The 15,434-nt window shown below is 33.2% G+C and overlaps 5 protein-coding genes across 5 annotated transcripts; 1 reads left to right on the forward strand and 4 right to left on the reverse strand.

Moving 5' to 3' along the window:
- Positions 1–233: 233 nt before the first annotated feature.
- LOC117125797 lies at positions 234–5,492 on the reverse strand. Its single transcript, XM_033272221.1, has 2 exons — positions 1,853–5,492; positions 234–1,780 (listed from the first exon to the last, which is right to left on the reverse strand). The coding sequence occupies exons 1-2, from the start codon at positions 3,002–3,004 to the stop codon at positions 725–727; spliced, it is 2,208 nt and encodes a 735-aa protein (XP_033128112.1). The 5' UTR covers positions 3,005–5,492; the 3' UTR covers positions 234–724.
- On the reverse strand, positions 4,632–4,994 carry LOC117125932. Its single transcript, XM_033272910.1, has one exon. It carries the CDS (start codon positions 4,992–4,994, stop codon positions 4,632–4,634), a length of 363 nt encoding a protein of 120 aa, XP_033128801.1.
- A 1,675-nt stretch (positions 5,493–7,167) lies between the features above and the next one.
- On the reverse strand, positions 7,168–11,277 carry LOC117125803 (RING-H2 finger protein ATL79-like). Its single transcript, XM_033272258.1, has one exon. It carries the CDS (start codon positions 8,985–8,987, stop codon positions 8,328–8,330), a length of 660 nt encoding a protein of 219 aa, XP_033128149.1. The 5' UTR covers positions 8,988–11,277; the 3' UTR covers positions 7,168–8,327.
- Positions 8,986–14,382, forward strand: LOC117125933 (agamous-like MADS-box protein AGL65). The gene is made up of 10 exons (XM_033272911.1): positions 8,986–9,024; positions 11,111–11,176; positions 11,277–11,341; positions 11,427–11,442; positions 11,526–11,587; positions 11,682–11,778; positions 11,854–11,904; positions 11,993–12,126; positions 12,211–12,610; positions 12,696–14,382. The coding sequence occupies exons 1-10, from the start codon at positions 8,986–8,988 to the stop codon at positions 12,705–12,707; spliced, it is 942 nt and encodes a 313-aa protein (XP_033128802.1). The 3' UTR covers positions 12,708–14,382.
- Positions 14,383–14,660: 278 nt separating this feature from the next.
- Positions 14,661–15,223, reverse strand: LOC117125934 (E3 ubiquitin-protein ligase RNF181-like). Its single transcript, XM_033272912.1, has 2 exons — positions 15,211–15,223; positions 14,661–15,124 (listed from the first exon to the last, which is right to left on the reverse strand). Exons 1-2 carry the CDS (start codon positions 15,221–15,223, stop codon positions 14,661–14,663), a joined length of 477 nt encoding a protein of 158 aa, XP_033128803.1.
- Positions 15,224–15,434: the final 211 nt, after the last annotated feature.

A 15,434-nucleotide genomic window follows, 5' to 3' on the forward strand; every position in this document is an offset into this window, starting at 1 on the left:
ACATGATAAAGTCACAACCATTCCTCCATTGTTAAAGTCTTGCAAACAGATCCTGCACTCTTCCAAGCTAACCATCTTCTTCTTTTCCTTTTTAATCTTCTTGTTGTATATTTTTCTGGTTAGCGACTTGACAATGAGCTTGCTAGCTGGTCGAAACCAGATACTGTTATTCTCATCAAACGAGACTTGAGCAGCTTCTTGAATCTCAGTGTGATACAAGCCTAAGCTAACAAAGGCTAGATCACAAGGCAACTAGAGTTGTCAAGCTTGAATGGGTCGATTGTCGCCACAAAGGGTTGCGGAAATATCCCTTTGATAAGACCAGAAGCCTGAGCCTATGTGAATCCACACAAAGACAGAGACCTACACTTGTATCCTAGAATGAATCCACAAACTAAGGAGACAAGCAAACGGACAAGAAATCTAAAGGAATCCACCTAAAGACTAATTGAACAAAACAAAGACAAACTTTGTAAACTGAATAATACTTTATTAATTTCGTGCAAGGGTGCTTTACAAATGAGACTTAGCTCAGTTTAAATAGAAAAGAACACAAATGCCTAAAGGAATAACTTGGAAAGAAATAATAAGTGAAAAACTAGCCGTTGGACTAAGTTGGTGCAGAATCTGTCCATGTATGGAAGTTTTCTTCTCTCCTTGTATCTTGTGAGTTTGGGAAGAAAGAAATGCATCCTTGGGATCTCCTTTGATGTCTGGATAGTCTCTAAGTCGTGCCTGAAGAGAAGGGGAAAGAGCCGTTGGTCTCAATAACTCCAAGTGTGAATGCATCCATGTAAGGTAAGTTGACAAATAAGGGATTCATCTTGATCATGTGGCTGCTGGTGCATGGTAGAAACTCTCCCACTGCTCTTAGATGTAATGAATAATCTCCTGGTTTCCACACGTGAGTTTGAGTTGCACACTCCTTAAGCAAAGAATTACTTTCCTTAATTAGAACCAATTCGGATGTAGTGTAGATAGTCTGACTTGTAACTGGCATATCTCCTAAACCATTACTCTTTTTGGTATGAAACCAATTCGCTGCGTGCTCTGGTTGAGTTGAGAATCTATAGAAACTGGTTTCACGGTTAAATTCCTTATGGTTGCAAAGATATCCTTCTTTGAGTGCACCTATGTCGCTGCTGGCTCCAATGTAGCTTGTATGGTTGATCTCATGAGTTGGTGGTCCAGCTACTGACTTTAGGTCCTCATCATTCCCTCCCTCTTCAAAAGGTTTTGTCCTCAAAACCAATTTACCTGCACCAAGATAGAGCAAGTTAGGTTTCATTCTAATTTGGGAGGCTATGGTCTTACCCTGGTATATGCACGGTTTTGTGATGCATTGTCCAACTGGTGGTTCTTCTTTGATCAGTAGGGAAGCTATGCCCCCTTTCCATGGTCGGTCTATGATTTCCCTTGGAAGGATCATGGTCTCCTTTTCGAAATCTCCTATTTCACAATTGGTTTCTCCATTGACCACTGCTTGGGTGTAAGGTTGTGAGTTTGGTTCTGGATGCTTCTCCATTGTACCTATATCTGAATCATCACTTATGGGCAAGAGCAAGTGTTTCATACTTGAAGTGGACGATTCAAAAAAATAATATTGAGTAAGATTTAGAGCTTCACTTACCTGGTTATCTTGCATTGATTCAGCTTTGGTATTTACTACCTCTAAAGCATGATCAGCTGGTGTAGAGGTCTCTAGGGTAGATTGCTCATTATTCTCTTGTTGTTTAGCTTCTGTACGTGCCTCCTCATTACCTAGACCTTCATCAACATTCTGGACAGAGTGCAAGTGCATCATACCAGTGTTTTGATAAGTAATATTATTCACTTTAAGTTCAGAAATCACCTTATCAAGTGTTGGACTTGATTGCGCAGCAAGGTTGGGTTCTTGTTCCTTGATTTCTATGTTAGTACCTGAAATACTTTCAACCTTTTGGGCGCTAGACAAGTGTGTTAAGACAGTCATGGAATTACTAGAAACAGAAGTAGATCTAGCTTTAATCAAGTTGATAAGATCATCCATATGTTTATCCATTCTAGAAAAGGAATCATCAATTCTAGTATCGGAATCACTTACCTCCAAGTTTGTTTCTTTTGCTTCAGATAGTACTGACTTCACAACTCGTTTTGTGGGACACTCCTTTGCTAGATGGCCCTTGCCTTGACACCTATAACAAATAACCTCAGATGGTTTTAAAGAGTTAGAGTGCTCACCTTGGTTTCGTTTGACTTGAGGTGGATGCACTGGCCTTGAACTTTGTCTTTGGGAAACAACTTCTCTCTGAACTGTGGGTTGCAAGACTTGGTGCTTTATTAATCTCCTTGTGGACACCTTCTGAATGTATTTTGCCTTCTTCACAAACTCACTATACATGAGCATCTTAACCTCTTTCCAAGTAAAAGCCGGATCATTGAAATAGATCCTATCAGCATCTAGCTGACTCCACCAATTGTATGCCTCTCCGGTTAAGGTATCCTTCGCATAAGTTAGCTTTAGCTTCTCTGGAATTCTCCAAGCTATAAACCATTGCTCCATGTCGTCCTCCCACCTTAGATATGCACTTGGTCCTTGCTTATGACCAGAAAAATGTATAGATGGTGCAGCCAAGCGATTCTGATAAAACTGATCTCCATTGTAGTTCCATGGCTTGCTGTGAGCATGTCTTGATAGACTCCCATGATAAGATCTTGATGGTGCAGCCACGGTGGTCTTTTCTCTTCTAGGACACGCTTGAGAATAATATTTCCCTTCAGAACTATCCTCATAGATGAGTTGGGATTTGGGACCATAGCAAGTTGAATACCGGTCCATTGATTCTGGTTCCACCTCTGGGTATTCTTGTTCATCGTTTGGGACATACTCTGGAACAGAGTCTGCGCACCATTGACCTTCAGTGTGGTCATCTCCATCGTCCCAACAATCCTGGTCAGCTTCTTCTCCCCAATCTACCTCAGACGTGTTGTATTCTTCAGCCTCTTCTTCTGAGTAATCCTCCATTGGCGTCTTCTCTATCTTTTCTCAGAGTTTGCCTTGCACAAACAGAAGAAAAAGGAATTAAGTCGTGGCTTAGCAAAAGAAAGGAAAGAAGAATAAGAAAGAACAAAGAAAAATGGAAACTTAGTATCTCCTTGTTTTTATTTTATTTATTTATTTTTTTTTTTTGGAAAATTAAAACAAATGAAAAAGAATTCACTTTTTTTTTTAATGGAAACACGAAATATATAAACTAAGACAATGAAATTAACTTTTTATTCTGGTTTTATAATTTTTAGAATTTAAAAGAAGCAAGAAACAAAATTGACCTTTTTTTTTATAGTAAGTGAATAAACCGAAATGGAAACTAAGGAAACAACTAATGCAAACACGATTTCTTTTGGCTTTTCAAATTTATATGAATCAAAGAAAGTAAATGGTCATCTTTGTCGTGCCTCCCTGGTTTTAACACCAAGAACAAGCAAATGCAAAAATGGACAGAAATTGCAAACAATTTTTATGGTTGTTTTTTTTATATGATTTTATAAATGAAACAAATGCAAAAGAGATGAAACAAATAAACAAATGCAAATGAATAGAGACAAGGATAGATATAACCTGATAGATAGGAGCTTTTGAAGCTCTGATACCAAAAAATGATACAAGCCTAAGCTAACAAAGGCTAGATCACAAGGCAACAAGAGTTGTCAAGCTTGAATGGGTCGATTGTCGCCACAAAGGGTTGCGGAAATATCCCTTTGATAAGACCAGAAGCCTGAGCCTATGTGAATCCACACAAAGACAGAGACCTACACTTGTATCCTAGAATGAATCCACAAACTAAGGAGACAAGCAAACGGACAAGAAATCTAAAGGAATCCACCTAAAGACTAATTGAACAAAACAAAGACAAACTTTGTAAACTGAATAATACTTTATTAATTTCGTGCAAGGGTGCTTTACAAATGAGACTTAGCTCAGTTTAAATAGAAAAGAACACAAATGCCTAAAGGAATAACTTGGAAAGAAATAATAAGTGAAAAACTAGCCGTTGGACTAAGTTGGTGCAGAATCTGTCCATGTATGGAAGTTTTCTTCTCTCCTTGTATCTTGTGAGTTTGGGAAGAAAGAAATGCATCCTTGGGATCTCCTTTGATGTCTGGATAGTCTCTAAGTCGTGCCTGAAGAGAAGGGGAAAGAGCCGTTGGTCTCAATAACTCCAAGTGTGAATGCATCCATGTAAGGTAAGTTGACAAATAAGGGATTCATCTTGATCATGTGGCTGCTGGTGCATGGTAGAAACTCTCCCACTGCTCTTAGATGTAATGAATAATCTCCTGGTTTCCACACGTGAGTTTGAGTTGCACACTCCTTAAGCAAAGAATTACTTTCCTTAATTAGAACCAATTCGGATGTAGTGTAGATAGTCTGACTTGTAACTGGCATATCTCCTAAACCATTACTCTTTTTGGTATGAAACCAATTCGCTGCGTGCTCTGGTTGAGTTGAGAATCTATAGAAACTGGTTTCACGGTTAAATTCCTTATGGTTGCAAATTAAAGATATCCTTCTTTGAGTGCACCTATGTCGCTGCTGGCTCCAATGTAGCTTGTATGGTTGATCTCATGAGTTGGTGGTCCAGCTACTGACTTTAGGTCCTCATCACAGTGTCATCATCATCATCGAGATAATCAGGAATAAGATCCAACCGAACTTTCAAAGCACATCCAGGAGAGTACTCGATACTTGCAGGGCAAGTTACCTCATCAACATAAACAATTAGCTCCAATATCGCATTACTGATAACATCTTCATTGATTCCGGCTTCCAACAAGAAGTAGTTCAAGTCTTCTTTGCTTTTACACTCGTCGTTCGCGATGAAGTCTCTTGCAAGCGACAGAACCGTGAACGTCGAGTTATCATCTTGGCCAAAGAGCCTTGCCGTGACTCTGATTATGCCCACATCGTCTGGTTCAGGGTAGTTATCTATTTCGTGGGATAATCTGTGTTTCATGACTACTTACGAAAGCAAATGTCAGTCGAAAACACAGAGTTAAACGCTTTTTTTTCTTTTTGATAGTCGCTCTGAAAAAAGAAACTGAATCGATGAACTTGGTTTGTTCTAGGGTGACTTATATTTATAACACAAGGACTAGTATTCATCTAACCTTTTTAGTCGGTGACCTAGTAGTATTTTGTTTACTAATTTCCTTTTTTCTTTTCAAGGTAAACAGGAATGAAATCATAAAAAAAAAAAAACAAAGGACAAATAGGAATCTATATCTATACAATTATTTGCGAAGTAAATTTTTGGAATCGAACTCTCACGTTAAAAGTTAGAGCAGTTAATATCTATAATACCCTTAATGAATTTTATATATTATTAATTATATAATCAAAAACGAATTTTTATTATAATATTAACTTCTTAAAAAATAAGATAAATTCTTGTATATTGTGTTGTTATCTTAAAACATATTTTTCAATTATAAAATTTAAAAATAAACTATAAAACAATTATAATAAATTCAGTGGTTAAAGTCAATGTTATCTTTAATAAATTTTAATTAACTATATTATTATTTGCGAAGTAAATTATTGGAATCGAGCTCTCACGTTAAAAGTTAGAGCGGTTAATATCTATAATACACTTAATGAATTTTATATATAATTAATTATATAATCAAAAACGAATTTTTATTAATAATATTATCTTTTTTAAAAATAAGATAATTCTTATATATTGTGTTGTTATCTTAAAACATATTTTTCAATTATAAAATTTAAAAATAAACTATTAAACAATTATAATAAATTCAGTGGTTAAAGTCAATGTTATCTTTAATAAATTTTAATTAAACATATATATTTAATTAGATTTTTTTCATATATATATATATATATATGTTTGATTTAATTTTTTCGAAAACATAAATAATAAGTTATTATGCTGGGTTTTGAATTAATAAAAAATAAACTAGTAAATATTTGTAAAACGATTAAGCCCGCATATGCGGGCAAAACACCTAGTGAAATCATAAAAACAAAAAACAAATTGAAATATAAATGATATAAATGCATTGAAGAGGTTATTTCTTAGTTTGCTCAAATAACTCCATAAGAAAGGACAAAAAGGTACATAAGCATTATTATGTAACTATAGATTACTCTCAACCCTTTTTTTTTTAACACGAACTTTCATTAAAAACCATAAAGAGTTAGGTAGGAACCATGATTACTCTCAACCCTATCATGTAATTTATGTTATTGAACTAAAATAAAGTGTTGGGTTTTTTGACATAACAGGAAGCTGGAGAGCCTTGAAGTAAAGAATAAACCTATTACTTCCTTTCACATGAACGTTTTTGTTTCATATCTGAGCCTAATTCTATTTTCTCCACTGCAGGCATTAAAGAAGACTTTTAAGAAGCTTGATCATGATGTAAACATACATGAGTTTTTAGGAGCAAGGTACTTGCTATGACTTCATATACCATACTTTTGTCGTTAATAAGCCTCTGATATGGTGTCTTCTCTTTATGTTGCAGGAATCAAACTATCAAGGTATGTATCAACCATCATGGTTTCTTGAATTTTGTTAGATACTTTTAAAGCTCTCTGAGTCAGATTGCTAAAGTTTTTGTTACCTTTACCACCGCGACAGGGTCGAAGTAACCACGTAGCCATTTTCCAAGCTCAGCTTATGGAGTTTCATAGGAGTCTAAGGCCTAAGGTGTGAAAATATTATACTTTCTTTAGTTTTTCAACTATCTTGAAATCTAGTTTCAGTCATATTTGAGTCTTCTTCTTCTTATGGTGGCTGTTTTCAGTTGTTGGACAAACATCAATAAAATAGAAAACGCTGAGCACCTCACTTTTTTGGAAGAATCATATTGAGGAAATCTATTGAAAAAGTACAATTTCACAAGGTGTATAAAATTTAGTCTCCTTTCAACTCAATCATATGAGCATCAGTGGGTTTCTTCACTTTGCAGGAACATTATGGAAAGAACCAACTTTTGCCAATAGAATGTATAACCACACAGGTTAAAACCATTTGTTCTCTCTCCCCATCTCTCACTTTTTTGGGCTTCCAACCTAAACCAATTGGCAGTAGGTGGATTGGTTCAAGTCATTTATATATTATTTATGTCCCACTCAAATCCTCGATGTGAGACCTTTATATTCTCACACACTCTCTGTCTTCATGAGGACAATTTCTGAACAAGACCAAAGCTTTAAAACTGCAGTTTCAAAGCAGGATACAGTTGCCCTTGGTGATGGGAGGTAATAATGCCATGCAAGAAGCTCACTCCATGACTTGGCTTCCTGATAACAGTAACCAGCAAACAATATTACATGGTGATTTCAGCTTTCTTCCTAATAGGTAAGAGTTCAAGTCACAGTATATAGTTACTATTCACTTCCAAAAATGCTCTCTCAAGTCATGCTTGAACTGAAAACAAAGAGATTGATGGTTCGTTTACTGTTTACTCAGACTGCTTCTTTGAGTCTGTAAAACAAGAAGATCAGAAATGCAACAAACCTGGACAAAAATTTGAGCAGTTTGAACAGCAAGGAGATGGTTGTTTGGGTTTCGAATATATTGGGGAAGAATATTTGTATCCTACACATTTGGTACTACTCTTGGAATGGAAGAAGGTCAAGAGGAGAGAAAAACTGAAATGGAATTGAACAACTTGCAACAACAAAAAGATCCTTCATCAATGTTTGATCCAACAGCTAGTAGTAGTAGTTGCTTTCAAATCCCTCATGATCAACCCATGTTTGCCACTGATCATCATCATCAAAATTGGGTTTCAGATTCAATGTTTGGGTCAAACTTCTTACAACCAGGTTTTGCGTTTTTCACACCTTCCATTGAAACTATCTAGATATATGATCCACTAAAATGAACATGTCTATGTATCCTTGGTGATTGCAGCAACCAAACTAACTCAAGAGAGGGCTCAAGTTTGTAATCTATTCTATAGATGATGATTGGACTTACATCTTAAGAAGGACTAGTTTGAATGTATAATAGAGTGTGTACCTGTATAATGTGTTAGTATGTATGAGAGCTTGTATCATGTACTCAGGGGAGTTTTAGGCATTTTGCATGTAAAAGATGTTGTCTAGGAACCTTATATTTTGTATAAATGATAATGATTATATATTGTTCCTATGTTGATGTTGGCCAGGTGTTTGAGACAACAAAAGATGGTATGTTGATACTACATAAAAACATACTCTGAAGTAACAAAACAACAATATCAGATTTAAATGATATTTAAACAATGATGTATTACAATAAGCAATCGGAGTTCAACCCAACAATCTTGACATGCTATAGTTCATCATCTTGACAAGGTAACTCGAGACGACACAATGGACAAACATGACTGGTCTCAAACCACTTTACGATACACTCATCGTCAAACTCATGTCCACATGATAAAGTCACAACCATTCCTCCATTGCTAAACTCTTGCAAACAAATCCTGCACTCTTCCAAGCTAACCATCTTCTTGTTCTCGTTCTTCTTCTTGTATACTTTCCTGGGTAGCGACTTGACCACGAGCTTGCTAGCTGGTCGAAACCGGATATTGCTAGTATCATCAAACGAGACTTGAGCAGCTTCTTGAATCTCAGAGTCATCATCATCATCATCGAGATGATCAGGAACAAGATCCAACTGAACTTTCAAAGCACAGCCAGGAGAGTACTCGATACTTTCAGGGCATGTTACCTCATCAACATAAACAATTAGCTCCAATATCGCATTATAGATAACATCTTCGGTGATTCCGGCTTCCAACAAGAAGTAGTTCAAGTCTTCTTTGCTTTTACACTCTTCGTTCTCATCATCTAAGAAGTCTTTGGCAAGGGACAGAGTCGTGAATGTCGAGTTATCATCTTGGCCAAAGATCTTAGCCGTGACTCTGAGTGTGCCCGCATCGTCTGATTCAGGGTAGTTATCGATTTCGTGGGATAGTTTGTGTTTCATGACTACTTACGGAAGCAATATCAGTAGGCGAAAGAGAGTTAAAAGCTTTTTGTTGTTGCTGATTTGCTCTAGCCTACAGGGTTACTTATATTTATAACACAAGGACCAGACTGTTTCTCCAATGCTTAGGTAGGAGGGCAAACAGTGGAATCGCACGGGCCCACCTAAAATCAAGCAAATTTAGTACTATAAAGGACCCAGATTTTTTTTTTTTTTTTATGACAGCAAGGGTCTAACTTTTCTTTTTCCACTTACAATCTCATATTTACACAATATTTAAAAGACATAATAGTCTGTTTTTTTTTATATTTACAAAATACAAATAAATTAATAATTTTAGATAAGTTTTATATACTTTAATAATATTATGATGATAAAATTAAAATTAATTAATTATAGAGAACTATAAAAAAATTTCGCCCAAGAATCCTTTATATTGTTAAGTCGCCCCTATGTTTATTAGATCTTTTTAGTCGGTGACAGAACTGTATTTTTCAGTATAACCTAGCAATTTCCTTTCTTTTTAAGACGAGTAAACATTTCTCTTTTTTTTAACAAATAAGAGATTAACAATTTCCGTTTTCACTTTCTTTATCTTTGCGTTTTGCAATAGCTATGAAATCATAAAGACACACGTTGAAATTAAAGACATCTATTTATCTTCTATCTTATTAAAAACAAGTACAAATTAAAATTTACCGGTTTTAAAATGTTTTATTGCGGTTTTTAACTAGTTATTAATTGTATTTACCATACTAATTTTGGCAGATATTTATTAACTCTCTTTTATGTATTTATTTCAGTTTTGTCATTAACATATTAACTATTCATAGATTTCATCATTAATTATTTTTATCATTGAAAAAAACAGAAATTGTTTTACCTAGTTCGTTATTCTAACTAATTAATATTTCGACTACTCACTAAAATTTAAATATTTAAATCAAACGGTTTATAATTCGCTGTTTGAACGAATTAATTTATATTTAAACAAACTATTCATTTTAGAAGGCAATCTAATATGTTTATAGAATATTCCTAAAATATAGATAACCAGTACACCACATAATCTCATATGTAGATTCTGTAATTATTCATAATAAAAATACTTACTTATCCATAATTTGTAATAATTTTTAAGCTTTAAATATTTTATCTTATTAAAACAGAAATACAAAACACAATTTACCAATTTTAAGTTGTTTTATTACAGTTTTTACATTTTTCAATCATCTTAACTACTTCACTAATAGTCTTTACCATAATAATTTGACATATATTTATGAATTCTCTTTTTATATATTTTATTCTAGTTTTTGTCATTAACATATTAAGTTATTAACTACTCATAGATTTCATCATTAATTCTTTTTTTCGTTTAAAACAAGCATAAAAATTACATAATTCGTTATTCCAAATAATTAATAATTGATTTACTGACTCTTTTTTATTATGTTAATCAAATGGTTAATAATTCGCTATTCTAAATAATTTATTTATTTTTAGACAAAATATACATTTTAGAAGGTAATCTAATGTGTTTTTAGATTATTCCTAAAATATAGATAACCATTTCACCACATAATCTCAAATGTATTTTCTGTAATTATTCATAGTACATATATTTACTTATTCATATATTTTGAATCACTTTTTAATTATTTTTAAACTTTATATATATATATTATTAAAATAGAAGTACAAAAGTTACATGTTTAAAATATTTTATTACAGCTTTTACATTTTCTTCACCCATCCTAATTACATCATTATTTGTCTTTCAAATAATAATTCCGCATATATTTATTAACTCCTTTTTATGTATTTTATTACATCTTTTGCCATTAACACATTAATTACTCATAGATTTAGTCATTACTCCCTATGTCTTTTATTTAGTTGATGTTTTAGAGGATTGCACACAAATTAAGCAAATTGTTTATCATTGTTTTGATATACAATTGCTCTCGATCATAACTATTAATGCAAGGGTAGATAAAGTAAAAAGTCACTATATTCTGCATAAAAGTTTGGATACGTCAAATAATTTGACACATAACAAATCGTACATTTTTAGAATGAAATCTAATATGTTTATAGAATGAAATCTAATATGTTTATAGAATATTCCTAAAATAAAGTTTTGTGTGTGTTTTTTTGACATAAACAGGAAGCTGGAGAGCCTTGAAGTAAAGAACAAACCTCACTGCATTTCTTCCTCTCTCATCAACTTATTTTTTTGTTTTGTTTGACAAAACTCTGAGCTTATTTGTTTTTGCTCAATTACAGGCATTGAAGAAGACCTTTAAGAAGCTTGATCATGATATAAACATACCTGAGTTTTTAGGAGCAAGGTACTTGCTATGTCTTCTTATAACTACTAACCATTTTTTTGTCATTTATAAGCCTCTGAGATGGTGTCTTCTCTTTATCCTGCAGGAATCAAACTATTGAGGTATGTATCAACCATCATCAGTTCTTGAATTTTGTTAGACTTTCTTAAGTTTTTGTTACCTTTTACCCCCCACCCCACGACAGAGTCTAAGTAACCAAGTGGCCATTTTCCAAGCTCAGCTTATGGAGTGTCATAGGAGGCTAAGGTGTGGAAATATTATACTTTCTTCAGTTTTTAACTAACTTGATATCTTGTTTCAGTCATTATTTGAATCTTCTTTTTCTTCTTATGAATTTCAGTTGTTGGACGAACATTGATAGAATAGAAAACACTGAGCACCTCACTTTATTGGAAGAATCATTGAGGAAATCTATTGAAAGAATCCAGTTTCACAAGGTGTGTTATTTTTATTTTCCTTTCAACTCAATCATATGAACATCAGTTACAAAAACGGTTTCCTTTACTTTGCAGGAACATCACGGAAAGAACCAGCTTTTGCCAATCGAATGTACAACAACACAGGTTAAAACTATTAGTTCTCTTTCCCCTCTCTCACTCACTGTCTTCATGAGGACAACTTCTTAACCAGGTCAAAGCCTTTAAACTGCAGTTTCACAGCGGGATATTGCCTTTGGCGATGGGAGATAATAATAGTATGCAAGAAGCTCACTCCATGTCTTGGCTTCCTGATAAAGATAACCAGCAAACAATATTACCTGGTGATTCCAGCTTTATTCCTCATAGGTAAGAGTCCTAAGTTACAGTATATAGAAATTATTCACTTCCAGACTATGCTCTCTAAGTCATGCTCTACTGAATTGAAAACAGAGAGATGGATGGTTCGATTCCGGTTTACACAAACTGCTTCTTTGAGTCTGTAAAACAAGAAGATCAGAAATGCATCAACCCTGGACAACAGTTTGAGCTGTTAGGACAACAAGGAAATGGTTTCTTGGGTTTACAACAAATTGGGGAGGAATATTCGTATCCTACACCATTTGGTACTACTCTTGGAATGGAAGAAGATCAAGAGAATGAGATAAAAACTGAAATGGCATTTAAAAACTTGCAACAACAACAAGATCCTTCATCAATGTTTGATCCAACAGCTAGTAGTAGTAGTTGCTTTCAAATCCCTCTTGATCAACCCATGTTTGCCACTGATCTTCATCATCATCATCAAAATTGGGTTTCAGGTTCAATGTTTGGTCAAACTTCTTACAACCAGGTTTGTGTTTCACACCTTACATTGGAAATATCTATGGCTATATGATCCACCAAAAGTAATGTCTCTTTATCTTTGGTGATTGCAGCAACCGAACTAACTCAAGAGAGCGCTCATGTATGTAATCTATTCTAGGATGATGACTGGACTTATGTCTGAACAAGGACTAGTTTCAGACTTTCAGTCATTGCTATAATGTCCATATGTATATATATATATATATATATATATATAGAGAGAGAGAGAGAGAGAGAGAGAGAGAGAGTGTGTGTCTGTACGTGTATAAGGTTGTAGTATGTATGAGAGCTTGTGATATATAGTTTACTAGATTCTGACCCGCCCTTAAAAGGGCGGGTATATTTTTGTTTTATATTTTTTAAAAGTTTTAGTTTTTATATTTGTGTTTTTAGTTATATCTGTGTTTTTCTTTGTATAATAATTTTTTAGATAATTAATAATTTTTTTTTATAACTTTATTAAAATAGTTAAACCACACCTATGAATAGGTCATGTTCTTAATTTAATAGTATTTATTTTATATACCATTATTGTTAGACTCGTGTAAAAATCAAAAAGCAAAAAACAGTTTTAACATAATTAATAGATTCTAACCCGCTCTTTGAAAGGATGAGTATATTTTTTGTTTTAATTTTTTTTGAAAAACTTAATATTTTCTATTTGAGCTTTTAATCATATTTATGTTTAATATTAATTTAATTTAATATTTTTAGTAACTATATTAAATATGTAAAGTTGCATAACTATACACTTGCGCCATACACATTTCAGAAATTATTTTTAAAATTTATTTCTAAAGTTTTCAACCATATATATGGTTAATATGGTCTTCACTAACTTGAAGTAAGATCATATTTAATATAAAAAAATTAATTGAACAACCTATTGTACTAAATGAGTTTATATGAATATTTATTTCAATTAAAAATTCACTAAACCCCGTTAAACTGTATTTTAACATCACGTGTTTTGTTAATCGATAAACTTAATGTTTGTGTAGAATATTTCAAATTTGATTAAATTAATGTCTGATTGTATAAGTCTCAATTTTTTGGATTGAAATATAAGTTATGTGTACTGTAGTGTGATAATGATTTTTGAAAAATATATCAAAGTTTGTTATAGTTAGATATTATGATGTAATAATCGGTGAAAATAGTACTTTCCTTGTTCCTAAAAGATCTATATTCTAAATAAAAAAATGTTTCAAAAAGATACATATTCTATATTTTCAATGCAATTTTGTCAACTAATAATGAGAAATTGAAAAACATTAATTGTATTTTTAAAAATCTTATTGGTTTAAAAATAGAAAAATTATAAAATTATAAAAAACTATGCACTTATAGCTAAGTTTTAATATGTTTTATTAAAAAAATATGAAAATACTAAAACATGGATCTTTTGGGAACGGAAAGAGTATATATATTCTCTTTCGTAGTATTAGGGGTGAAAATAAAAAGTAAAACTACTATAAGTGTTTTCGTTTGTATTTCTTAACAAATATAAAGTGTATAATTTAATAATTACATTTTATACTTTTTAACCGAGTTATGAGAAACAATTAACATATCATTATAAAAAGATATGTCAATGATATAACTGTAAAGATACTCCAACTTACGAAGTGTACAAATAGTCTATGCAGTTATTCAGTTTGATGCCGTTATAAAAATATGGTTCCATGCAGTTATATCACTACAGATAATAATTATATTTAATCAGTTCAATGCAGTTAAAAAAACATGGATCGTTGCAGTTATTAACATATCACGACAAATAAAAATATACTCTATTTAATCAATTCATTGCAGTTATATTTTTAAATTGGACACAACATTTTATCAATTGGTCATGCTGCTGTTTTAATAGAATAGATATGTTGATGTTGGCCAGGTGTTGCAAAACATGGTATGTTGATACTATATAAAGAACACTCAAAACAACAAAACAAAAGGATCTCGGATGGAAAAAGATATTTAACACTGATTTATTACAATAAGTAACCGAAGTTCAACCCTACAATCTTGACATGCTATAGTTCATCTTGACATGGCAACTCGAGACGACACAACGGACAAACATGACTGGTCTCAAACCACTTTACGATACACTCATCGTCAAACTCATGTCCACATGATAAAGTCACAACCATTCCTCCATTGTTAAAGTCTTGCAAACAGATCCTGCACTCTTCCAAGCTAACCATCTTCTTCTTTTCCTTTTTAATCTTCTTGTTGTATATTTTTCTGGTTAGCGACTTGACAACGAGCTTGCTAGCTGGTCGAAACCAGATACTGCTAGTCTCATCAAACGAGACTTGAGCAGCTTCTTGAATCTCAGTGTCATCATCATCATCGAGATAATCAGGAATAAGATCCAACCGAACTTTCAAAGCACATCCAGGAGAGTACTCGATACTTGCAGGGCAAGTTACCTCATCAACATAAACAATTAGCTCCAATATCGCATTACTGATAACATCTTCATTGATTCCGGCTTCCAACAAGAAGTAGTTCAAGTCTTCTTTGCTTTTACACTCGTCGTTCGCGATGAAGTCTCTTGCAAGCGACAGAACCGTGAACGTCGAGTTATCATCTTGGCCAAAGAGCCTTGTCGTGACTCTGATTATGCCCACATCGTCTGGTTCAGGGTAGTTATCTATTCGTGGGATAATCTGTGTTTCATGACTACTTACGAAAGCAAATGTCAGTCGAAAACACAGAGTTAAACGCTTTTTTTTCTTTTTGATAGTCGCTCTGAAAAAGAAACTGAATCGATGAACTTGGTTTGTTCTAGGGTGACTTAT

Source organism: Brassica rapa, chromosome A06, assembly GCF_000309985.2.
Source record: "Brassica rapa cultivar Chiifu-401-42 chromosome A06, CAAS_Brap_v3.01, whole genome shotgun sequence".
NCBI lineage: Eukaryota > Viridiplantae > Streptophyta > Magnoliopsida > Brassicales > Brassicaceae > Brassica > Brassica rapa.

What these genes read in the sequence shown, in the direction of transcription:
- LOC117125797 (XM_033272221.1), bottom strand. Translation starts at nt 3,004, where the DNA reads ATGGAGGATTACTCAGAAGAAGAGGCTGAAGAATACAACACGTCTGAG. An exon ending in CAAGTCCAACACTTGATAAG is followed by an intron (nt 1,781 to 1,852) that starts GTGATTTCTGAA and finishes CACTCTGTCCAG; the next exon opens with AATGTTGATGAAGGTCTAGG.
- LOC117125803 (XM_033272258.1), bottom strand. Translation starts at nt 8,987, where the DNA reads ATGAAACACAAACTATCCCACGAAATCGATAACTACCCTGAATCAGAC.
- LOC117125933 (XM_033272911.1), top strand. Translation starts at nt 8,986, where the DNA reads ATGACTACTTACGGAAGCAATATCAGTAGGCGAAAGAGA. An exon ending in ATATCAGTAGGCGAAAGAGA is followed by an intron (nt 9,025 to 11,110) that starts GTTAAAAGCTTT and finishes ATATGTTTATAG; the next exon opens with AATATTCCTAAAATAAAGTT. An exon ending in AAAGAATCCAGTTTCACAAG is followed by an intron (nt 11,779 to 11,853) that starts GTGTGTTATTTT and finishes TTTACTTTGCAG; the next exon opens with GAACATCACGGAAAGAACCA.
- LOC117125932 (XM_033272910.1), bottom strand. Translation starts at nt 4,994, where the DNA reads ATGAAACACAGATTATCCCACGAAATAGATAACTACCCTGAACCAGAC.